The 26,558-nt window shown below is 41.2% G+C and overlaps 1 protein-coding gene across 11 annotated transcripts in view; it reads right to left on the minus strand.

Annotated features, from left to right (window-relative positions):
• Positions 1 to 26,558, minus strand: part of CPEB3 (cytoplasmic polyadenylation element binding protein 3) — a 197,432-nt gene that overhangs the window by 10,077 nt on the left and 160,797 nt on the right. For 10 of the 11 annotated variants that reach the window (XM_040485860.1, XM_040485853.1, XM_040485851.1 and 7 more), the window contains one exon: positions 21,113 to 21,294. In XM_040485860.1, coding sequence (XP_040341794.1) covers positions 21,113 to 21,294 — 182 coding nt within the window. Of the gene's footprint in view, positions 1 to 21,112; positions 21,295 to 26,558 lie in introns of those variants that run through there. The other variant, XM_040485861.1, reaches the window with a different exon arrangement.

Below are 26,558 nucleotides of genomic sequence, written 5' to 3' on the forward strand. Positions count from 1 at the left end.
TCAAGTGAACAATCCATGGGCATTTAATATAGTCACAGTGTTAGGTAACTACTGCCTCCATCTAGTTCCAAAACATTGTCATCACCCCAAAAGGAAAGCTTGTACTCCCAATTTTGTGTATTAAAGAACTCCTTTCCTAAAGATACATACTGAATTATTTAACTGAATTATTTCAGGATGAAATTATACGACCTGGGATCTACTTCAAAATAACCTGGGGTGAGGATGAGAAAGTGGGTAGAGATGTAGATGAAACAAGATTGGCCAAAAGTTAATGACTTTTGAAACTGGATGATAGGAACACTGCACGTTGACAACTGTAACTGGATGATGGGGTTCATTAAAACATCCTCTGTACTTTTGTACGTATTCAAACTTTTTTACGATGAAGAAGTTAAAACATCTAACCCATAATTTTTTCAGGATCCACATAGGAGTGAAAACATGGTATCTGCCCTTCTCTGTATGACTTATTTCACTTAGCATAACACTCTCCAATCAATTTGACAATAAATTTCATATTAAAAAAAATAAACCAGGGGCGCCTGGGTGGCGCAGTCGGTTAAGCGTCCGACTTCAGCCAGGTCACGATCTCGCGGTCCATGAGTTCGAGCCCCGCGTCAGGCTCTGGGCTGATGGCTCAGAGCCTGGACCCTGTTTCTGATTCTGTGTCTCCCTCTCTCTCTGCCCCTCCCCCGTTCATGCTCTTTCTCTCTGTCCCAAAAAAATAAATAAAAAACGTTGAAAAAAAAATTTTTTTTAAAATAAACCATAATTTTTTGACTAAGTTATCAGCTGAACTGAAGACGGGATAATCACTGCTGAGGTCCAGTTTAGTGGCCTAGAAGGTCAAGTGGTAGGCATATTTCAAAGCTCTGAGAAAAAAACGATTTCACATAGTAAAAGCAAAGATGAGAAATTTTAGAATAGATTCAGGAGAACCTAACAGACGAATAACAAAAGTTCCAGAAGAAGGAATAATAAAGGGAAAAGTAATAAGCTGACAAGATCCCTGAAACTGCATATCAAAAATACCACCAGGTTCCGTCTGGACTGATGAGAAAAAAATATATACCACCAGGCAGATCCTGCTAAAATTTGTAGCTAAAATTTTAGAATTCTTTTTTTTTTAATTTTTTTTTTCAATGTTTATTTATTTTTGGGACAGAGAGAGACAGAGCATGAACGGGGCAGGGGCAGAGAGAGAGGGAGACACAGAATCGGAAACAGGCTCCAGACTCTGAGCTGTCAGCCCAGAACCTGATGCGGGGCCCGAACTCACGGACCGCGAGATCGTGACCTGGCTGAAGTCGGACGCTCAACCGACTGCGCCACCCAGGCGCCCCTAAAATTTTAGAATTCTAAAGGTAAACAGAGGGGGCACCTGGGTGGCTCAGTCAGTTAAGCGTCCAACTTCGGCTCAGGTCATGATCTTGCAATTCCTGTGGAGTTCAAGCCCCACATCAGGCTCTGCACTAGTGGTGAGGAGCCTGCTTGGGATGGATGGATGGATTCATTCATTCTCTCTCTCTCCCTCTCTCTCTGCCCCTGCCCTACTTGTGCTCTCTCTCAAAATAAATAAACTTAAAATAAATTTTTAAAAAAATAACAAAGTTAAAGAGAAAAATGTTAACATGCTTTGAAGTGAAAAGAGCTAGTTATTTCTGCTACTAAGGATGGAAAGAAAACAGGCTGGCATCAGACTTCTCACTGGTAACACTGGAAGTCAGGACACCAAGGATTACTATTTATTAGTCTGAGAGAAAAAGACATGTTCCTCAAATTCTGTATCTAGTCAAGGTATTGTTTCTGTGTCAAGAAGACTTATAAGAAAATTAGTAGCCTAATGCATTCTAGCAATAAAAATGGAGAAAATATTCTATTCACAAGTGTAACAAAAGTGATCAATTACTCAGAATGAACCATAAAGACGTAAGACCTATATAAAATGTAAAAAAAAGAAAATAGTCTTAAAAAACACCCAAACTAACTAGGTCTATATGTACAAATTATACGTAAGTCAGACCCTGTAGATAAGAACTAGAAACCTAGAAGTTTCAAGCTTTATTTTTATGTAAAAATAAAACATGTTTAAATGGCAAACGATACCGTAAAAAAAGTCAATAGGCAAATGATGGATTTGGAAAAAAAACTGCAGACTATAATTCATACCATACAAAGAACTCTTAAAAACTGGTAAGAAAAAGACCTACAACACAGTGGAAAATGGGTAGACAGTAATTCACCTAAGAATTTGCAGCAATCCACATTAAAAAATGTTCACATTAGTAGTCAGGAAAAAGAAAATTAATTATGGCTTTATTCTCATCAGATCAGCAAACACCTAAAAGAGGTGATTACTACTTATCACTTGTGGATAGAAATGTGAATTGGCACAACATTTAAAAAAAATATTTATTTTGAGAGAGAGAGGGAGAGAGAGGGAATGTGTGAGGGGCAGAGAGAGAGGGAGGAAGAGAATCCCAAGCAGACTCCACACCTTGGAGCCTGACGTGGGGCTCAATGTCACAACAGTGAAATCATGGTGTGAGATGAAGTCAAGAGTTGGGCGCTTAACCAACTGAGCCACCCAGGTGCTCCCTTTAAAAATTTTTTTTTAATGTTTATTTATTTTTGAGAGAGAGACAGTGTGAGGAGGGGAGGGGCAATGGGAGAGGGAGACACAGAATCTGAAGCAGGCTCTAGGCTCTGAGCTGTCAGCAGAGTCCAGCCTGGGGCCTGAACTCACAAACTGTGAGATCATGACCTGAGCTGAAGTCAGACGCTCAACCGACTGAGCCATCCAGGTGCCCATTTTTTTTTTATTAAAAAAATTTTTTTTAACATTTTATTTTTAAGTAATCTGTACTTCCAGTGTGGGGCTCGAACTCAAAACCCTGAGATCAAGAGTTGCACACTCCAGTGACTGAGCCAGCCGGGTGCCCCTGAATTGGTACATTTTAATTTAGTTTAATTTAATTTTAATTTTAGAGAGAGAGAGAGAAAGAGAGAGAGAGAGAGAAAGCAAGAGAGAGAGAGAATCTCAAACAGGCTCCACACAATGTGGGGCTCAACCTCATGACCCTGAGATCAAGAGTCCGACGCCTAACTAACTGAGCCAACCAGGTGCCGCGGTACAATGTTTTTAAAAAGCAAACTAGCAAATTGTTAAAATTAAAACTATATACACTCTTTGGCCCAATAATTCCATTGCTGGTTGTTGTTAATGCTATTATCCCAAAGCTTGGAAATATAACCCCAGATGAGAGGATACATATAAAGAATATTTATTGCAGAACTGTCCATGATGGTTAAAAAAAAAAAAAAAAAAAAAGTAGAAAAAATAGTAAGTGTCCACCTATAGAAGAATAAATAAAATGTGGTACATCTACCCCATAAAATATCATGCAGCCATGAACAAGACTGAATTAATGCTCTACCTGTTGATTTAAAAGGATTTCCACAATATAGGGATGTTAAGATCAAGTGGAATGATGGATACAAACACTCACTGCAAGTGTAAAAACACTGAACAAACAAATGTAAGGTCAAGTAATAGGTTTGTGCTGATATCTGAAAATGTAATATGAATAAAACTGCACCTTCTGTCTATTCAGGCGTCCAGCTGAGCTCGGCAACAATGTTCCTTAACAACTAAGGAGTTCTGATGGATGTAGTCAACACAATACCTAGGCAGATAAATCCTGAAACTCCACAGTCATGGTTCCTGGCCAGAGGTACACAGTATGCCTTATTTAATCAGCTTCCTTAGAGAATAATGGATTCCTCATAAGTTACTTTTCCAGAGAGCATTTTTCCTTTTCAGTGCTCAAACATCTTGAATTTTGAGGGTTTTTTTTTCATGGAAGTCTTCCTAAAATGTACTATTTATTCTGCCCCATCTGAAGCATGGGGCATTATGAATGTCTTTTAGAGCAGTGCCAGGTAAATCAACGCAGGGGGCAGTTTTCACTTTTTTCTGTCGTCCCCTTTAAAACTTGTCAGTCTGGGGGCGCCTGGATGGCTCAGTTGGTTGAGCGCCCGACTTCGGCTCAGGTCATGATTTCATGGTTCGTGGGTTCGAGCCCCGTGTCGGGCTCTGTGCTGACAGCTCGGAGCCTGGAGCCTGCTTCGGATTCTGTGTCTCCCCTCTCTCTCTCTGCCCCTCCCCCGCTCATGCTCTGTCTCTCAAAAGTGAAGATTAAAAAATAAAATTTAAAACTTGTCAGTCTGCAATCACTTCTAATAATGCTTTCGATGACCCTTTATAAATTTGCAACTTCCAATTTTTTTTAAATCAAAGCTTTAAAATTTTTAAATGTTTATTTATTTAAATATTTTTGAAATGTTTATTTATATATGAGGCAGGGAGAGGGGCAGAGGGAGATGGGAGACAGAATCCAAAGCAGGCTCTGGGCTCTGAAATGTCAGTCAGCACAGAGCCCAACACAGGGCACCTCAGTGGCTCCATCAGTTAAGCATCTGACTTCAGCTCACGTCATGATCTCACTGTAAAGCCAGTTTTAGCACCTGCATGAAGGTGTTGATCCAAAGAGTAGAGGCTTACCCAGAAGATAAGACATACACAATGACTCAAAACGATTCACAAACACAGATGTTCATGTTGGCTACCACACCATCTTAAAGGGCAAAAGTCAAGCAGTATCTCTGACAATTTAAATCAACAGAGAGAAGTAGATCTGTGAAGGACATTGGTAGGTATTCCTACGCCAAAGAGTGATTTTTGTCTCAAGTGGATTCACTCATACGGAATGCCTGGTTTTTGTAAGCCATCATATTAAAAACTGAAATACAATGGAGAATAAGATGTAGTTCTTCCCTAATATAATTTATGATCTGAGAGTTTCTTAAAGGCACTCCCAAGGCATTTGTAACTTTCGCCTTACCTGAATGCTATTTACTATTACACGATGTTTTACTTGACTATCCACATTAATCCTATTCTTCCCAATAAAAGATATGTAGCTACTAAATTGAAAATGTGTTTCTCTATTAATTGCCTAAATCATCCGGAGTATCAATAAGCTGTAACACGTGGAGACACTAATCTACTGGGATATTACTGATCTACACTCCATTATTACAGTTCTATGCAGAACCAGTCATATCATGAAATAGACCTTCTGCTTCAAAGGGATTTACAGGTATAGGAGATGAAAACTTCCTACAAGGAGATACCTGAATTCCACGCATCTAATGGAGATGACCATGCCCACAGATTCTGATGAATATGTGCACTTATTCATGAACTGTGATAACCAATAAGGATAAGAAGGACTGACGTGGAACCTGGATAAGTGGCTATAGGATGGATAAGGGAAATAATATATTTAGAATGATATAGGCAAAGAGAAAGCCATACTTGAACACACTGTTCTCAATGTTGACATTGTTTTGTATCTAACAAGCTAGAGAAAATATTTCTGTCTGCAGCTTTTTTGATATCAGTCAACAAAATGACCTCCCAATATAAATAAAGCAATGACGAAATAGCTCTTGGTGGCAGAGAGGACATACCTAGGGAGAAAAGAAATGATTTACAGATCCAAAATTCCCTCTCCTTGGACCCGAAATGTTGTAGTAATGAGAAGGGGGACAGAAGTCAAGGTTAAGCTTGGTTTGAATGATGTGCTAAATGTCCTATTAAGAACAGCTAAAGCACGGCCCCTGCCATAGTCTGTCCAGTGGTGACAGGGACAATCAAATTAAGTCTGTCAGATACGCAGCCACCCCAAGGCAGGTGAGACACGCTTACAGAGGGCTGGAAGTCGAGTAGAAGCAAGATTTTAGATAATGGAGTCACAGTGGACAAACTGGAGAAAGAGGTGAAACTTAACAGGGACATATGTAAAGGCTTGCTCAGAAGTGAGGTAGGCCATTTCTTATCTGGAGCAACATGCTTCCTGGAAAAACCATTTTATTCGGTGTACTAATGCTTTTAAATACTATGTGCTCCTAATGTCCTTGGCATGTGTCACAGAGTACATCTATCCATGCCTAAAAACCATAGTAACCTCATTAACATTCCCACTAAACATAGTGTCTTTACAGCTGCTAAAGCAGGTCCTTTACCAGCAGGCAATACTAAGATTGTTTGGACATAAATTTTTCGTTTTCCAACTGACTATGAGCTGGAATCCTGCTGTTTAGAAAGCAGATGACAGATGCCTAGGAAATTAAAGCAGCAATGTGAAAATGGCTTTTCCTTAGCAACAAAGTCATCCACAACCTTCCAGATATAGCAAATATTCACAGTTATTAATTTTAGAAGCAATCTGGGGTAGATTAAATAAAAACATACGTGAAGCGGTTTGAACTTTCTTTTTACCTTTCAGAGGATGGGACTTACTACTTTTCGTATTCTCAAGTGTGAGGAGAAGAAAGGTTTTTTTTTTTTTTAATTTTTTTTTCAACGTTTATTTATTTTTGGGACAGAGAGAGACAGAGCGTGAACAGGGGAGGGGCAGAGAGAGAGGAAGACACAGAATCGGAAACAGGCTCCAGGCTCTGAGCCATCAGCCCAGAGCCTGACGCGGGGCTCGAACTCACAGACCGCGAGATCGTGACCTGGCTGAAGTCGGACGCTCAACCGACTGCGCCACCCAGGCGCCCCGAGAAGAAAGGTTTTAAAGTCGTCCTTGTGCTTTTTCCATAGTTCCGAGAATGCTTATGTTGCCACCATTGCCATGTTTACAGAGTGCACAGAGATCTAAGAGGGCTCTGTCTGGCCTTATGGTGACGTCTTCATGAAACAAAGAAGGGCCACCTGACAGGTTCCCACACAATCCATAGACTGACCCCCGAGTCTGGTTCTCTTCCATGCTGTTTGGGAATGGGGCTGGAGGTGAGGATATAAATCAGCCCCAAACCATGTTCTAATGGCGGAAGAGTGTATCATGTGGGGAACAAAGGGTAAGAAAATCATTAAATATCTGCGAAACGCATAACTGCCACGGTGTCACCACCACCCCAGAACAAATGCGGAAGTGCAGAGTGCCCTGGCTCCATCTGTTAATTGGATATTTCACAGTCTTGCAGGCCTCAGTTTCCCCTAAGAAACTGCTAGTTGACTGATATTCTCTGACTTCTGGGGTTAAAGAACTTGAATGTCCTACTGAGATAACTTCTTAGAAAAATGGCGATGGTCTTTTTCCCATGAGTATGCTCCTAAACAGCCTCTATGCTCAAATATGAGCAGGAAAGAACAACATTTAATCACTCTAAAGAGTTTTCATATTAAAAATTATCCCAGGGGTGCCGGGGTGGCTCAGTAGGTTTAGTGTGTGATTTCGGTTCAGGTCATGATCTTGTGGTCAGTGAGTTTGGGCCCCGCGTCGGGCTCTGTGCTGATAGCTCAAAGCCTAGAGCCTGCTTTGGATTCTGTCTCCCTCTCTCTCTGCCCCTCCCCCGCTCATACTCCTCTGTTCTGTCACTCAAAAATGAATAAATGTTAAAAAATAAAAATAAAAAAATTATCCCAATTCCAAGAGAAAGGATATAAAAAGAGAGATCAGGACAGGAGAGATCAGGGGTCAAGACTAGGAAGGAGAGACAAGACAAAAAGGTTCCATGCTGTTCAGAGAGGAGTATCTTTCTTTGGATGACCTGAACTCCATTAAAAAACTATTTCTAGTCAAAGGCTCTGCGATTCCCAGAGCTTCGAAATAAGCCCAGGAAGGATTAGTTCAGACGATATTTGAACTCACTTCTGGGCGTTGCTTCCTCTCAAAGGGTCAAATGAAACACAGCTATAGCTACAGCTGGGAAGTTTTCAAGCCAGCTCCAGCAGGGGCCAATAGGAGCAGCAAAGTAAAGGCCAGGCTGTACGAGTCCCAGACTAAGGCTTGGAGCATAAATAGTCTGGGAACAGGTCATCAGAACCTGTACTTCTTTTGCTATTGAGTCATCGTTATCTATTCCAGCTGTGGCTGAGGACAAAGTGTGGTGTCATCAGCATTTCTGTTAGTATGGTTACTGGGTCATATTCATCTTCATGCAGGCTAAAAATATAAATCCTTTGATAGTCTGTGGCTAAAATTCAGGCCCAACATGTTTCTAAGGAAGAGAGAAAAAAAGATTAAATATGTGAGGTACTTGAAGTGCTTGCAAAGAAAGGTGCGATGGGTAACATCTCATTAAATCAAAAATAGTTATTCTAAAAGGATGCTATTCCAAGCAAATATTATGCACTATGGCTGAGCTCTCACGATGTTCCTTAAATAGGAGCGCCTGGGTGGCTCAGTGGGTTAAGTGTCCGACCTCGGCTCAGGTCATGATCTCACGGTCACTGAGTTTGAGCCCCACGTCGGGCTCTGTGCTGACAGCTCAGAGCCTGGAGCCTGCTTCAGATTCTGTTTCTCCCTCTGTCTCTGTGCCTCCCCAGCTCATGCTCTCTCTCTCTCTCTCTCTTAAAAATAAATAAACTTAAAAAAAACCCACAAAAACCCAAACAATGTTCCTTAAATAAAAGTATCAGAAAGCTTCCAATTAGCTAACCAAAAGTCAGTCTCTGGTCCTCAGCATTAAACTAAAACAAAATAATCAAGGGAACATTATTTATCAATGGTGGATTGATTTCAAAACTACTGATTACCGTTCTTATATAGAGACTGGTACGTGAGAGAGATACAATAGATAGTCTCAAGTCATCAAAAAGACGAAAAACTGTAACTACAAAAGGCGATCATCAAACACCCAGTGTCCCACTTACCACCACAGATACACAGTTGTTCTTCCCTGTCCCCACCCCAACTCTCTGGAGATGGAAAATACATGCCCAGCAATCCTACCTCTGTGTATTTATTGAAAAGAACTGAAATCAGGCCCACGTTCACTGCAGCCTTATTCTTCTTTTCCGAGATGTGGAAGCAACAACCTAAATTTCCACAGACATGGATAAAGAAATTGTGCTATACACATACAATGGGATATTAGTCTGTCTTAAAAAAGAATGAAATCCTGACACATGCAACAACATGGATGAACCCTAAGGCCATTATGCTGAGGGAAGTAAGTCAATCACAGAAGGGTGAATGTTGCATGAATCTATTTATGTTTCTAGGTAGTTCCACCATAAGCATCTTTGCCCCAAGCATTTTTGTTAAAACATTTTTGTTGTGTAACTAATTGGCTACAAGGCAATTTTATTGTAAAAAATAAAATCATGAAAAAACAAAAGAGCATCCATCTAAAAAGGACATCACGAAACATGAAAATGGTAACAAAATTAGAATGACTATTGTGAGGGGCGCCTGGGTGGCTCAGTTGGTTGAGCGTCCGACTTTGACTTAGGTCATGATCTCACAGTCCATGAGTTCAAGCCCCGCGTCAGGCTTTGTGCTGACAGCTCAGAGCCTGGAGTCTGCTTCGGATTCTGTGTCTCCCTCTCTTTCTGCCCCTCCCCTGCTCATGCTCTGTCTCAAAAAAAAAAAAAAAAAAAAAAAAAAAAAAAGAATGACTATTGTGAAATACAAAATATCTGAATACAATCAAACCTATAGTGTAAATACACAGCAATACTGCATAAATAACTGATTTTATTTTGTGGATTGTACCTAAGCACTTGACTTCAAGTCTTTTGTTCAGAGTATTAAACTTTTTTTTTTTTCTTATAGATTCATCTCATTTGGCATCACATTTTTTTCACTGAAATTTTTTCCTTCATTAAGAGAGGCTGTAAGTTTCCAAAAAATGGGATGCATATTTATAAGTGAACTTTGTATTGCTTTGTGAAAGCCTTCTACACCGTTCTTAGTTCTGGGCAGACTGTCACATGTTTACTGATAGACATTCCAAAGGTCAATGGGAAATCTGAGTTCAAAACTGTGTCACTGTGTAGACATTTCGGAGGGCTAAGATTTATACAATAAAAAAAATAGGAGTACTGCGTCAATGGAGAAATAAACCAAACTGTCAACCCAAACTGCCAACCAGTTATTTTTTTCACCTTTTAGGGAAAAATTACCTTAAGGCCAATTGGTTATGTGGTGAAAACGCTTGTGACAAAACTACCTATGGCAAAGATGCTTACCAAGAAAATACTGGACATGTCAATTTATATGACAGATCTAAAGTAGTCAAACTCCTAGAAAGCGGGAAGCAGAATGGTGGTTGCCAGGGGCTGGGAACAGTGGAAAGTAGGGGGTTGTTCAAAGGGTATCAGCTTTCAGTAGGCAAGATGAAAAAATTCTAGAGATCTGCTGTACAACACTGTGCTTATAGTTAACAATACTGTTATTGTGCACTTAAAAACTGGTAAGAGGGGAGATCTTACATGCTTTTTCACCACAATAAGGACACACTTGGGAAAAAGGGATTAAGAAAGAGAAAAACAATCCCTACTTATTCAACTTCTAAATTTGAGGACAAAGAAGAAAAGAAGCTGAAAACACAGTGTTTTCTCAACTGGGTTCCCTAGAACGTTATTCCCAAGAGATGGTACATTTTAGAAGAGTTCCATGATCGAAAAATTTGTGAAAAACTACGTATTGTTTCCTGGAATCTTCACAACGACTGGTATATACAAGATTCTAAGAAGTCCTAGAATATACCAGCCTATTTAACTTTCTTCTAGAAAGCATTTCCAAACACATTTGACTCAGGAGAAAAAAAAAAAAAAAATATATATATATATATATAGTAAAATAGATATTAAAATCAAAAGGGACTCATGTTTCACAGAGAATATAGGGAATGGTGGTTTAGGGGAACTTCTTTTAGGGACAGATTCTGAGGCAGGTCAGACCTGCCTACAGAGAGCTCCTTCTGTTTCAAAAACTGAGATAACCAACCAGTGTTACCCCTGTCTTGCCTGAAATATTTAACCCATTTTATCATGTGAAATTTCAGTTACATTGTCTAATGAGTATCTTCCAGAAGAGTTCACATATTATTCATGGTTTCGTGTATATCAGTGTGTTCTCAATACCACTAAATACTGACAGGGTGCTTTAAGTTTTTAAAATTGTTTTCATGAAAGCGCGCGCGCGCGCGCACACACACACACACACACACACACACACACACCCTTCCTTCAAGTTATACAGTAAGTGGTACAGTGAGGACTAAATTCCAGATTGGCTGATTCTAGCCTAGTATCCTTTCTATTAGTAAGAAGGCCTCTGTGGGTTGAGTTGGCAGACTTTAACCTATGTCTACTGCATGATGCACTTCAAGTTATAAACATCTAACTTACAAATTTCTAGAAGACAAATGACTGAGTTGTGGTAAATAATAGTTGGGGAGAGACCACCAGATTTTTAAAAACAATTTTCTTTAATGTTTATTTATTTTTGAGAGAGAGAGAAAGAGAGACAGAGCACGAGTTGGGGAGGGACAGAAAGAGAGGAAGACACAGAATCCAAAGCAGGCTCCAGGCTCTGAGCCGTCAGCACAGAGCCTGATGCGGGGCTTGAACTCACAAACTGTGAGATCATGACCTGAGCTGGAGTCGGATGCTTAACCGACTGGGCCACCCAGGCGCCCCAAGACCATCAGATTTTTAAAAAGAAATTGTTCATATCGATCAAATATGTTTTTGTTAGGCTAAAGGAGATTCAACTGATTTTATCCTTATAAACTTTCTCAGGACCACACAGAGTAGATAGAAGGATAGAGAGAAACGGCCATATTAGAAGGATTACCTATTTTTTAATGATCTCATTTTTTCACACTACAAAAACATTTCATATGTGAGTGACCTAGCCTTGAGTTATAAGGAAAACTGTATTTACCAGAGCTTTCATATCTTAAGTGTTCATCTGGCGTGACTTCTAAAAATACCATTAAAACAGACAGAATGAGTACAGGTGCCCTCTTGTGCCCTTATTGTACTTAAATACTTTAAACTGTTCCAGTTTTTCTTAGAAGCACTGTTCGTGGATTATAAGCAAAATTTAATCCTAACCTTCTACTCAACTTCAGGTTCGAAATCTTTTCATTATCAGAGAAAAGATACTGGTTAAAAAAAAAAAACCCACTTCTTTCTGGACTGAAGGAAAAAAAAACACCTTAAATCCTTTACATGGAAAATGCATTTAGATGTTTACATCTATAAAAGGGACTTAAGAGACTCTATGTGTGTCTTGACTAATATCCAACCAACATGTTGGCAGATTGGCAGCTAATTTTTTTTTTTTTAGTGTCAACTTCAGCTATTTCACTGTCTCTATATGACAGATTCTTAGTGGAACTAAGTAGGTGCTTTAAAACTAAAAAAAATAAAAAAAGAGAGAGAGAGAGTCAAGAATTAGCCTTGGACGTACGATTAGGCAGCCGCACAATGTGAATAGGCCAGGCTCAGTAATGATACAAATCAACATCAGTGCCACCAAATAACTTTCCAAAGTGCTTCTTTCACCTGACACTGTTTAACTGCATGATAAACTGTAAGACAGGCTGGTGTTCTTACTACCACTGGAAAATAAAATCAATAAAATCAAGCTTCTACAAGGTGGTAAATTGCCCAAAGTCATGTGGTGACTGGGAGAGGAGCTAGGAGTATAGACTCTGACCTTACAATTGCCAAGCCACAACACTTTTTTACTATCGCCATGGTTCTCTGGGTGGCAAGGACAGGGCTGGGCATGGGGTTTACCCCTCTAAGGTGCTGATGGTCGTACGTCATAAATGCCCCACTCTATTAGTGCTCCAGGGACCTGTTACCCGGGAGAGGGCGTCACATGCCTCGTGTGTGCCAAGGCAGAGACATCAAGAACTGCTGTGCTGGGCATCACATAACTTTAATATTGTCAATACAGGGACAAATTACCAACTGGCTGATAACTGGTGAATATTATCCATAGCATATGCATAATGTAACCTTTAAAGGTTTACATTTAAAATTTAAAAAAATTTTTAATGTTTATTTATTTGAGAGAAAGAGAAGAAAGAGAGAGAGCAAGTGCACAAGTGGGGGAGGGGCAGAGAGAGAGGGAGAAAGAGACAATTCCAAGCAGGTTCCATACTGTCAGCGAAGAGCCCGACATGGGGCCTGAACCCACGAACTGTGAGAACACGACCTGAGCCGAAATTAAGAGTTGGACGCTTAACTGACTGACCCACCCAGGGACCCCTAACCTTTAAAGGATTTATTTGAAGATACTAACAATGTTTCATTAGAAGTAAAAACTAAGGCATAAAATTATATTTGTATCATTTAAAATTATTATTTTTATTTTTTGTATCTATTTGTGTATTTTATTTTTTCCTTTTTAAAAATGTAAATTCAAGTTAGTTAATATACAGCGTTATCTTGGCTGTAGGAGTAGAACCCAGCAATTCATCTCTTACATATGGCACCCAGTGCTCATTCTGAAAAGTGCCCTCCTTAATGCCCATTTAGATTTTCCTCACCCCTTGTGTCATTTATAATAATAATGTTCCCATAGTAAGGGTCATGATGACATTTAAAATGCTAAACATCTCCACCAAATGCTATAATCCAGTGCAGCTGCCCTGGTTCCTGCTCACTTGAAAAAGGTATCATATGAACACAACATAAAAGTGAAAAGCAAAAGCAAAGAACTGCAAAAAGGCACAGAACATTTTCCAGCTCATTTTGCTAAATTAAAAAGCGTCCAACTTTGGCTCAGGTCATGATCTCACAGTCCACGAGTTCAAGCCCCGCATCAGGCTCTGTGCTGACAGCTCAGAGCCTGGAGCCTGCTTCAGATTCTGTGTCTCCTTCTCTCTCTGCCCCTTCCCTGCTCACGCGTGTGTGCTTTCTCTCTTTCTCTGTCTCAAAAGTAAAATAAACATCTAAAAATGTTTTAAAAATGGCTTACAGATATATTAGAAAATCTTGATAATGAACTCCAGATGCGCCCTGTTCTGTGTAAAATATGTTCACCTGGGAAGTTACATGAACTATTGAAACATATATAAAACCCACAAAAGGACCTGTGATCTAACTCAGGGGTTCCGAGTCTAAGGTCTGTGGAAAAAGGACTTCATGGAAGAAATGGACACGAAGAGACATTAGACCCTGGGTGGGCAGCAAGGTTCAGGGAGGGACCCCCATGAGCAGAGGCACCTCTGCCCTTTACGGACAGGTATGTTGAGAGTCTCCAAGCCTCTCTTAGATTCTCCTTTGTTGCAAAGTAAAGGGGTTGGACCACATCATGTCTAAGGTTAAGTCCAGCTTTAATGTCAAAATATAAATTTACTATACAAGTGAGTGTTCTTAATGAAGTAGGAAAAGAAAGCCATGCAAAAGTGCCCTTGTGTGGGTAGCTGGATATGCCAAAGGTTGCTGTCTAAGGGCTTCCTACATGGGCTACCTCTCAGGTGACACTCATTCAACAACTTATTCATTCATCGAAAAACAATTAATTAATGTGTGTCCACTATGTGTCAAGTATTAAGTAGCTAACATGAAAAACAGTCATTGCCCTCATGAGTTGTACAGTTTAATAGGATAGAAGGACATTAAACGAAACAATATTTCATCACAGAGGTATTTAAGGCCACAAAGGAATGGTAGACGGTATCATGACAATGATCAAACAATGAGCTTACAAAGAGATGTAAGCTCCACTGAAGAAAAGATTCCTAAAAATATTACAATTCAGCTGAGACCCGAAGGAAAAATGGGTATTAGGCAAGGAGAAAAAAAAAGTATGTATAAATGACCTTAAAAAAGAGAGAAAAAGGCCTTGACTGGCTCAAGACAAGGAAGAGAGTGCTAAGGCAAAAGAAGTATGTAGTGCATGAAGGGTCATGTAGGCAATAGGAATTAAGGATTTTGACCTTTATCCCATGGCAATAGAACATAACCAAGGGGTTTAAAGGAAGGGAAGACATGATTCACACTATGAGTTTAAAAGAGGCTGTTGGCTCAGTCAGTAGAACATGAGACCCTTGATCTCAGGGTCATGAGTTCGAGCCCCACGTTGGATGTGGAGCCTATTTAAAAATATATATATATATACAGTAAGTAAACAAATAAATAATCACTCTGGTTTTTATGTAAAGAATGAACTGAAGATTGGCTACGCAAAGTGGGGAGACAGTGGGGAAGCTCCCCTAGATGTCCAGGTGAGAGATGAGAGTGACTCATCCAGTACCCTTGACAGCCTTCCATGGTCGCTTCCAGTCCTTGTTCTCCCATATATCATCCCGATTTATCCTGCACACTCACTGAGTGCCACCCGTGTGCCAAGCATTCCCATTCAGACCTCTGGGCACAGGCTGCAGTCAAGATCCTGGCAGCTCTGTAAGGGAGCACCATTAGCAGACCCTTCCACCTCTCTGAGTCCTCCCACTGCCAGCCATACCACGGCAAGAAGTTTGTTGAAACGCAGATTTACCAGCCAACTCAGTAAGTCACATATTCTCGGAGGACTCTGATTATAGCTGCAGCCTGGGTCACAAGTTTGCCTCAACAGCCGGGGCTATCTCGTTCCTGTGACTTCACAGAGTACAGGCTAAATAAGGAGGATCCCCTCCATATAATAAATAAATAGGATACATGCAGTGTCTCCGCCCCCTTCCCCACTGGGGGTTACTGTGCAATTGATCCTCGTACTGCAGGCTTGAAGGCTGTTCGGTCCAATACCCCTTCCTGTGTTCTAAATCTTACTGTGGTGATGGCTGCACAACTATGTAAACATGCTACAAATTATTTAACTATACATTTTATTTTAAAAGGTCCTTTTTTTCAGTTTTGAGAGAGAGAAAGAGAGAGAGAGAGCACGCAAGCAGGGAAAAGGCAGAGAGAGAGAGTGGGAGAGAGAGAAAATCCCAAGCAGGCTCCGCATCACCAGCACAGAGCCTGAAGTGGGGCTCCAACCCAGAAACCGCAAGGGCGCGACCAGAGCTGAAGTCAGAGGCTCAACTGACTAAGCCACCCAGGTGCACCTAACTGTACAATTTAAATTGGTGATTTGTATGGCATGTGAATTATATCTACGTAAAGCTGCTACCAAAACAAAACCCAAAACTGCCACCTCTTCCTTAAAAAGGGAGGGCATTCTGGGTGAGTGAGAAAAGTGCCAAAGTACAGGACTGACAGATCCCACAGATGTTGCATACTGACATATTTTATTTTACGATAAGCAAGCCAAAAGGTCACTAAGACTGTGAGAAGAAATCAAATCTATAAAGGTTGTATTTTCCCCATGAGCCACTCCATCTAAAAACTTAGCCAAAGTGCAGCAATAACAACAACAACAGTAGATACATAAATGGTTAAATTCTTAAAAGAGAGGTCTTTTTTGAGAAAAGTTGGCTGGATACAAAAGAGGTAAAGGAAATACACCAAATTCTTCTTCGTGTGCCTCCCACAGTTTACCTAGGGAAGGTGCAACCTGAGAGCACACCTTAGTCCCAGAACTTCCCAAGTTGCTGGCACTGCTGCTCTGCAGGCGGCCCTCTCCCACTCTCCACACGGGCCCAAAAATGAAGGGGTTAGAGCCTGCAAACAGCAAGCAAGCGGTCCTTAAAATGCTATCTATAGGGGCACTTTGGTGGCTCAGACGGTTAAGCGTCTGACTCTTGATTTCAGCTCAGGTTGTGATCTCACGATTCATGAGATTGAGCCCCATGTCGGGCTCTGCGCTGACAGCATGGAGCCTGCTTGGGATTCTCTCTCCTCCCCTCTCTCTGCCCCTCCCCTGCTTGTTCTCCCCCTCTCTCAAAATAAATAAACATTGGGGCGCCTGGGTGGCTCAGTCGGTTGAGCGTCCGACTTCAGCTCAGGTCACGATCTCACGGTCCGTGAGTTCGAGCCCCGCGTCGGGCTCTGGGCTGATGGCTCAGAACCTGGGGCCTGCTTCCGATTCTGTGTCTCCCTCTCTCTCTGCCCCTCCCCCATTCATGCTCTGTCTCTCTCTGTCTCAAAAATAAATAAACGTTTAAAAAATAAAAAAATAAGTAAATAAACATTAAAAAAATGTTATCTATAGGTTGATGTTTTTTTTTTTTTAAATTCACTGATGGCATTATATCTGCATTCATAATGATACCGACAGCAAATGAAGTTCCTGTGACCAGAAAGGTAATAAAGGTTGATGCTATTTAAGATAGTCAAGTCTTGGTTTAAAGGCAACTCTAGGCTAATATAAGAAAGAAGGAGAATAAGGCTATAGAATTTTGGAATTCGCAATATCAAGGAAAAGGGATTACGGGCACAGAAAGATACATTCTCCTGACTTTTAGGACAGCAAATTTCAAAACCTTAGCTGTTGCCAAAAACCTACAGGGGTTATTCAGGAAAGAAGGTTGTGCCTAATAAATTTTCTGCAGACAATGAAGAACAGAGCCACTGAGAAATAAAAAGAGCATTACCTAAGGAAATACCGATGTAGTTATATATAATGGGAGATCTCTGGAAAGCTCAAACTTAAGCTTTAAGAGAAAGATAAAGAAAAATAAAACTAGGGATGAACTTTAAAAAGCATCTAAGAAGGGTGCAGTTAACAGAGGCTCAAAATGCCAGAGTCAAAAAAAATAAGGTATTGTTGGCTACGTTCAAAGTAAGAAGGAAACAAGAGGACAGAGTAACAATTTGGGGGAAGGGAGTGGAATGTTCACAGAACAGTGAAAAAGGAACCTATTTCAGCACGGAAGCTGGGTTACGTCTCTAAGATAAGGAAAATGGTCTCCATATTGGTCAAAGAAACAAAGGGCGTGAAGAGGGAGCCAGGAGCCAGGAGCCAAAGAAGAGGGACTGGGCCACTTTGAATGACTTGCAATTTTCTCACTTAGATGACTCTCATCCCGCGGCACTGAAGGAACTGACAGGATGTGGATGGAGGTGGCATTCTTGTGACCACAGCAGCAGTCCCACCGTACATATGTATGATGTGTTACACTGTATATAATGCTTTCTGTCCACTCTCTCTTCTGGGCTTCTCACAGGGCTGTTACTACTGCCTTATACACCAAAGCTCAGCATTTAAGTAATGTGGCTACAACCACATAGCCCCCTGGGAACGAGACCAGACATAAACCCAGCCAGTGCTCTTTACACTAACCAGTGGTCTTTTCAACATCTTCAGCAGAGCAACTGATAAAATTCAAGCTACATGATTTTAACAACATCAGTATTGAGTGCATTTGTAGCAAGATGAATACTGTTAACCATCAAGTGCTAGTTACTAAATATCTATCCAAATGTCATACAGCCCTGGCTGATGTTCAATCCTCAAATCCCATTTAGTCTTCAGACCATCCCCAGGAGGGAGTTACAGATGAGGGCCCAAGGCTCCTGGCACTAAGTAACTTACTTGGGGTCATCAGTGACTAGTGCAGCAGAAATTTAAAAGTATTGAAATCTATTCTAGCTCCAAACTCCACACTCTTCCCATTACAATTAACTGCTACTCTAAATGGTTATCAAGGACTACTTTACGATATGGAAGGTACGGATAACTCAAATGCAGTGGGAAGAAAATAGTCAATGGCTTTCTCAAGTCCTCGGGAGTTTGACACATTCTCATAAGCATGGCCCATCATCATGCTCACAAAAGCAAAGCCACTTCTCTTTTAGCCTGGTTCTATGTCTTGCGGGAAGACTTGCTAAAGGGCTGAGTACAGCAGAAGAAGGGGAAGGGGCTGTCAATAGAACAAACAGTATCTGAATTTACTGTGATTTTAAAAGAGGCTCGGAGATTGCCATGTTTCCGGGGGCAAGTGTACTTCCCTCTGGTAAGGAGTAGGTTAGAGGTTAGCCTGGGGGCAAAGGGAAGATAGAACCATGGGGGATGGAGGCTTCTTTTCTCTTTTAATTTTTATTTTAATATTTATTATTTTTGAGAGAGAGAGGGCATGAGCGGGGGAGGGGGGGGAGAGAGAGAGAGAGAGAGAGAGAGGAGACACAGAACCCAAAGCAGGCTCCAGGCTCTGAGCTGTCAGCACAGAGGCCGACGCAAGGCTCAGACTCACGAGTTGTAAGATCATGACCTGAGCCGAAGTCAGATACTTAACCAACTGAGCCACCCAGGCACCCTGGGAAATGGAGGCTTCTTTATCTTTTCTAGTACCTACCTCCTGTCTAGTCACTAGTTCTGGCTTCACAGGGGGAAAAGCATACAGATGAGAATCTAAGGCTCTTCAGGTTAAGTTTATTGCCTGGGGTCACCAGTGACAGGTGCAATAGCAGTCTAAATGTAATAGAATCTGGTGTTTTCAGACTCACAAAAGTACAGGCACAAGCAGGTTCACTGGCACCAGCAGCAGTACTTAAGAAAATCCTCCAAGTATAGCCATTCGTCAATTTATTTATTTGTTTTTTTTTATTCAACGTTTATTTATTTTTGGGACAGAGAGAGAGAGAGAGAGAGAGAGAGAGAGCATGAACGGGGGAGGGGCAGAGAGAGAGGGAGACACAGAATCGGAAACAGGCTCCAGGCTCTGAGCCATCAGCCCAGAGCCCGACGTGGGGCTCGAACTCACGGACTGCGAGATCGTGACCTGGCTGAAGTCGGACGCTTAACCGACTGTGCCACCCAGGCGCCCCTGCCATTCGTCAATTTAACAAAGGTTTATCGAGCACCTACTACCGTAGCTGTACATCAAGCAATGGGTAAGCACTGGAAATGGAGCAGAGAAAGAGACAGACAGCGACTGCCTATCTTCGTGGAGCTGACAGTCTGAGGGGGATTACCACTATAAAAGGGGAAGCTCAGAACGCTGTGGGTGCCTGAAAGCTAGGAATGGAGTTGGATCTTTATCACACTTCAGAGTCTCCATTAATTCAAAGAATTTCAAAATTCTGAAAAAAGAGTTATTTTATTTAGTTTAATTACAAAAACAAACAAACCACCACTACTTACTTTTCAGGAGCCCAGTAATGTAGCAACTAATTATTTTAGGCACTGGCTTTTCTAATTTGATCAGGTAAACGTCTTAATAAAAATATAACTTGCTGAATATTTAAAAATCCATCACCAACTGAAACTTCCACCTTCCAAGAAATTTAAGTTTGCTACACAAAATTAGTCAAAAGTTGACCATAGAGAGTACAGGTGGAACTTCATAGTAGGATATATTTATACTACTTTAATTTATTCCAGTCCAATGTATGCCCCAAGAACATCCTTTGCTGGAAGCTGTTAACAGCCACAGTTTGCACAGGGAGGTGTTCAAGACTTGAACTAGTCTACTTGCTCTATTCCTTCATTAATACAGGTGTCAGGGGAGCCTGGGTGGCGCAGTCGGTTAAGCGTCCGACTTCAGCCAGGTCATGATCTCGCGGTCCGTGAGTTCGAGCCCCGCGTCAGGCTCTGGGCTGATGGCTCAGAGCCTGGAGCCTGTTTCCGATTCTGTGTCTCCCTCTCTCTCTGCCCCTCCCCCGTTCATGCTCTCTCTCTCTCTGTCCCAAAAATAAACGTTGAAAAAAAAAATTAATACAGGTGTCAGATGATCTCCTGCTACCTTCTATTCCCCCAAACTTCCAAAGAGTGGCAGAGCTAGGATCTAAGGGATTTAAACCTATGTCTGTCCACAAAACCAACTGAGCACACCAACCCCCTACAACTCTATTGCATGTCCCCTCTTTACATTAGAGGTAGCAAATCAGAGGTTACATCAGAGGTACCTGCCTAATGGCCAGGCAGGTAACACCATGGTGCAAAAGGGCAGGTAATGCATATGCATATACCATACGAGCAGGACTACAGGGAGTTGGAGAGGGGACTGGAAGGGGTAGCAGCTATTTTGTTCCAATGATTGTTATCATGTGTGATCTTGCAATTTTAAGAGAAACCAGAATTTCAACATTTTACGTACACTCCTGAACATTAACATTAAACGTTAGTCCAAACTTATTTGAGAGCACCAGCTTGCAACCTTTGTTAACGCACTGTTGGCATCATCTTTTGAACAGTACCAGTTTGGTATGCTAAATTCTGCAGGGTTATTTTCATAAGCGTAACATCACCCTGGGGATGGGTGAGGCAGAAGGTTCATTAACGTCCTAAATTTCATGGGTACTCTCTTTTTCAGGCAGTCTAGAGGGAGGGACTCGTGGACTCATACCACGGAGGGCAGAGTTGCTCACTTTTGATCACAAGGTGCTTTTCTCCCCAGGGGCCCAGAAAACAAACTGCATTTCTTCCCCCTAGCAATTATAGCCTAAGCAGTTGCTTACCCGTTTGTCAATGTCATTGTGTTGGAGCTGCACAAAGCGAGCGCTGATGGCTGCAATGTAACTCTGCTGATTGGAGAACGCCACGCGGCCAGCACCTTTGGGGTACTTCAGCTCTGGGTCCGTATCGATGCCAGCATAGCAGACACCACCATACAAACGGTCCATGATCATTGCCAATTCAACTGCAAGAAAATAAACACAATTTGGTATGAATGTTTAGAAGGCACTTTTGCCCAGGAGAAGGAGGAACTGTTTAAGGGTCATGCAGTATAATTAATAAAAGGAAAACCCATGTTAAGTATCATGAAGAGTGTCCACATCAGTCTTAACAAACTCAGGCAGGGGAGATCCTCATATTTACAAATAAAATGAAAAAAAAAAATTACGAATTCACACAACACACACACACACACAAATTTACATAATCGGAACTTCAGCAAAAGTATAAAAGGAATCATCTATCAGCAATCCTCCTGTTCCACTTTCTGTTTAGTCCACTGGAGTGGGCCCTGGGTAGGCAAAGCATTTCAAATGATGCCCTACCAAGTTAATTCTAAACAGCCCTATTTACTGACCTCTAAGACTAAAAGCAATTACTAAAGTCACACTGCTATATTAAGATTAATCTATAGAAAGAATTAACTCCTCTCTTTAATTAAAGGCAATATATTTATAACTTTAAGGTAAATCTCTACAATTAAATATTTTTTTAGTATATTCTATCCCAATTGAGAAATCTCCACACTAGCCTCTCACACTGAATTGTAAATAATAATAATAGTAATAATTATAATAGCAACAATGAACATTTATTGAGCACTTACAATGTATCAGGAAACACTAAGCTGCCTTAAAGGCAGTAAAAACATACCCTTCCTGTACTCTGCTATGAATCCAGAGGTCTGGTTTGCACTCCTTGCCACATTTCTTCTAAATATACCTTTATATTGGTATATTTACAAAACACCTATACAGAAGGCATTTGAAAATTGGACCATTCCAAAGATCTGATATTCTAAAATTATCCTCATCATGTCAAGGAAAGACATGTAGCAGTTACTTACCTGGATCCAAATTTCCTGAAGGTAACTGTTTACTTGATACTGGATGGCACTTCCTCCACGTATGAACATTCCTTTCAGGCTACTGATATAAGTCCACAAGACTTATCCCTATCCTTGGGGAACGACCCAAGAACCCACTTTCCTCAAACACCTAGATACGGTATTTAGAAAGGAGAAGACAGGGTAGGTGGATGATGGCCTGGGTCATAGCCAGTGCGCAAAGACCATCACATCACATAACAGACTTCCACAGGAATCAGTGTTTGGGGGGAAGGAAAGCAACACAACCCCCTGAGGTACAGGAGGAACTCTGTAGCAGCTACAAGGGCTGGAGAGTCGAATAGCGTAAGAACCCCACCAGACTTCTACGAACAGAGGGAAAGCCAGGCACTACTGGTTCCTGAAGTATGAGACCGCTGAACTGGTAAGAAAAGGTATGCTGCCATGACAGAAAGGCTGTCTTTCTACTGAACTTTTTCAAGATTTCTCTCCATAATGCTGGTGATTGTTTTCTAAGTACTGTTCTTAAGAAGAATGATCTGCAACCAACAGATTTTGGAATTTTCAGAAGGTGAGCAAATAGGCAGGCAATCACTAAGCCCAAGAATAAGTGCTATTAAAGATAGAACCAAAAGCTATCCCAATTATCCCATTATGATCAGAATTACTGAGTCATATCAACCAAAGAACATGCTGATTAGAGCCCAAGTAGACTGTGATTGCAGTCGTGGGGCAGGATCCAGGAATCATATTCATTCAAGCAATGCAAGAAGAATCATGCACATACCCTGAATATCAGAGTTCAGTAAGTCCTCACACTTCAGCCCAAAAACCTCTGATGGCTTGAGGACCTCCTCACATGGCTAATGTTACTTCAGGAACAGAGACTAAGACCCTGAGGTAGAAATAATTAAGTGCAGTCATGAATCAATTTCCCTTATTGGTCAAGGGGCTTAATAAAATAAGCAACCTCAGGAAGTGGAAATTAAACGCTAATTTTCCAAAGACCTAGCTTCCCCTGGAATGGAATAAGAGAGCAAGCACTCCCTCAGCCTGGTGAACAGCCAGGAGAAGAATGTCCGCAAGGAACTGAATGCCACTTGTCTTCCACCCTTAGAAAGGACTCATGAAAGCACTCATTTAGAGAGAAGGTATACTGCCTGAAAGCTTGAAGCCCCAGCTAAGGAGAAGAGTTACTATAACCATAGGCTCTTTTACAGCGCAGTGGTCTCCAAAGGAATTTTAGGGATCCTCGGACAACAGAGAAGGTGGTTCCACAGCACGAACATTCTATTACTTGGTGAATCTAGCTGCTGGAAAATCATCTTCACATGCCAAAGATTAGGTCGTGACTGATGGCAGTTAAGTACTTTTGATATAAAGCAAAAACCCTCACTCATTCTTTTATGAAAGCTAATTATAAATAAATCCTTTCTACTTGTACACTTTTATACAGTCATTTTCTTGGCCACCAAAATTGGCAGACGTTTAAGGCAATGAAATCTCACTCAAGTGAAGGACAACTTGTTGAGAAGCTACAAGAAATCAAGGTGACTAAAAAGTTGTTTTGGGAAAGAGTCTGAAGATTTCCCATCCCTCTTTCTACCCTAATCTCTGTTTTAACTACAGAAGGTCTAATACTGTGATCACCCTTGAAGAAAAGTAAATAACAGTCAAACAACTGCTGTTTATATTTAATCCTTTACTCAGTCAGCTACTCTTCACTACAAGCACACTTGCTGCAGGCTACACTCATGCTGGGTTCTAACACCAGATTGGTGTCATTTAAGTACTAAACAGAGTTTCTAATTATTGAGAAAAGTAGCCATGCTTGGTAAAAACAGCATTATAAAAAAGAGAGAGACCAATTTAATTCATCCACTACACAGGTGCCTAACAGAAACACAGAACAAGACTTTCTTAAGTCCTATAAATTTCTAATCTAAAACATTTTTTTATATAGAACATAAAATTCACCTACAGACGTCAAAATTTAAAACTATGTTTAGAGACTAGCTTTTATTTATTTGTTTATTTATAAATGTTTATTTTGAGAGAGAGAGAGAGAGGAAGCACATGCACATGTGCACAAGCAAGCAAGGAAAAGGGAGGGACAGAGAGAGAGGGAGAGAGAGAATCTTAAGCAGGCTGTGCACTGTTAGTGCAAAGCATGACATGGGGCTCAATCCCATGACTGCAAGATCATGACCTGAGCCGAAATCAAGAGTCAAAGGCTTAACTGACTGAGCCACCCAGGTACCCCAAGAGACTAGGTATTAAAAGGATTCTTTAAAAGGAGTATCACCAGTTAATACAGGAAAGTTAATATAAATTCCCTTCTGATGTGGGTGAAGCTGAGCCATAGAGTCAGAGTCAGTACCACTCTGACTACTTAGGAAGAAGAGAGAAAAACAGAAGAAAAGCAGGATCTGGCAGAAGTCAACTAAAACGTTCATGGGGTTATCTATATCTTGTGATCTCAACCCTGCTCATGAAATGTAGTTTTGATCAAGGATGTGCCTTATTGGAAAAATGCAGCCAACTCTACTAAGCCCATGACAACGAATCCTCATTCTAAACCATCCTCTGTAGAAGGCAGACAGTGCAGCTCCCAGGCACATTCCTAACATTTGACCTGAGGAAGATGAGGCTACCAGAGCAGGGAATAGAGGTGGAGGTTGGAATTCAGACAGATGGAAGTGACAGCAGGCATCCAGAGTCCATGTGGAAGGCAGGAATCTTCAGACGACTTTTTATTTTTCCCTTCCTATCCAAACAGTATTCACAGGATCTGTCTGGTCACCACAGGGGTGGGGAATCAGCAGGTCTGGTAGCCATATCCAATGGCATTTTGTACTTTCGATGAGACACTTTGTGCTCCTGACAATTCAAGTCATCTCAGGAATGGTAACAACAAAACCACTATGACTCTGATCTATAGATTGGCTCTTGAGATGAGCTTCACTATGTCACAGCCGGAGAGGGAAAACAAGAATATTGCAGTTGTGTGTAGCATACAGAAATCTAAGAATTCCTCTGGGTTGTGGAGACTATGCCTCTGAAATTGAATCTAAACCCCACTTATGGTTCCTTGGATTTTTTTTTTTTTTTAATGTTTATGTATTTGTGAGAGAGAGACAGAGTGTGAGTGGGGGAGGGGCAGAGAGAGAGAGAGAGAGAGAGAGAGACAGACAGACAGACAGAATCCAAAGCAGGCTCCAGGCTCTGAGCTGTCAGCACGGAACCTGATGCGGGGCTCGAACTCACAAACCGTGAGATCATGACCTGAGCCGAAGTAAGACGCTTAACTGACTGAGTCACCCAGGCACCCCTGTTCCTTGGATTTGCTTCTGAATCTTCACAGAGATCTGAAAGGGACTTTAGCTCACCAGAGAGAAAATCATGATGACTCCCTCATCCTACCCCACACCAGGGTCCTGTTCCTATCATTTAACTAGATTTCAAAGCCAGCCATAGGCAATGTCTAAGTCTGAGATACTATGAGAACCAAATGGGGTAGAGCAGGAATGAAAATCCCCAAGGGAAATATCAACACATTCATCTTTCCAGATTCTAAACTGTGAATCCAGAAGCCACATTTCTTCTTTGTGGAAATAAGTACAAAGCAAACAGGAAAGAGGCATAAGGCACCTCGGGATGACAAAGAGATCTGGACTTCTGAAAGAAAGCAAGATTCAACCAGAAGCTGGACTGTCTAGGTTTTCTACCATAGCCGAATTGGTTAGCAAGGCAGTTCACACATTTTAAATGGTGAAAATATGCTCATAAACTTCCACTAAGAATATTTTCAAATAACTGTATGAACAACCAACTAAGTCGGAGGGAATGAGCACCAAACTTGATTAAATCAGACTGGTATCCAGTTGACTGTTAATACTGTTACTGAGACAACATCTCAGATCTCAGCTTGATAAAGCAGCTTCCTTCTGTACAAAGAGCTCCAAACTTGGAAGTCTGGAGACCTGAGTTTAAATCGTGGCATTTCTACTTATTGTGGCCTTGGCCAATCACCCCCCTTTGAACTCTGCTTCCTTATCTCTGAAATGAAAAGTCCACCACTTACAACGTTATCATGACGATTAAACATACATGAGAGCTCTGAACACACTGCTGAGCACAGAGTGGTGTTCCAATGTTTAGTTTTGCCCAGGGGGTGTTTTTCTCTCTACTCATAAATCTTTGCTTAATATTAACTTGGCCTGGTTTCTGCTCCAGAAGCACCAGTTCCTCCCAGTCTTACTTTGGCTGTACGCTAATGTTATTCAACCTGCCAATGATATGGCAATGTTTGACACCAGCTGTGGGTAAGGGTTTGAGGGGGAGAACGACTAGCATTAGAAAATCCTTAACCCTAAAGGCAA

This window comes from Herpailurus yagouaroundi, unplaced genomic scaffold (assembly GCF_014898765.1).
Source record: "Herpailurus yagouaroundi ecotype Mexico unplaced genomic scaffold, PumYag 163, whole genome shotgun sequence".
Classification (NCBI taxonomy): Eukaryota; Metazoa; Chordata; class Mammalia; order Carnivora; family Felidae; genus Herpailurus; species Herpailurus yagouaroundi.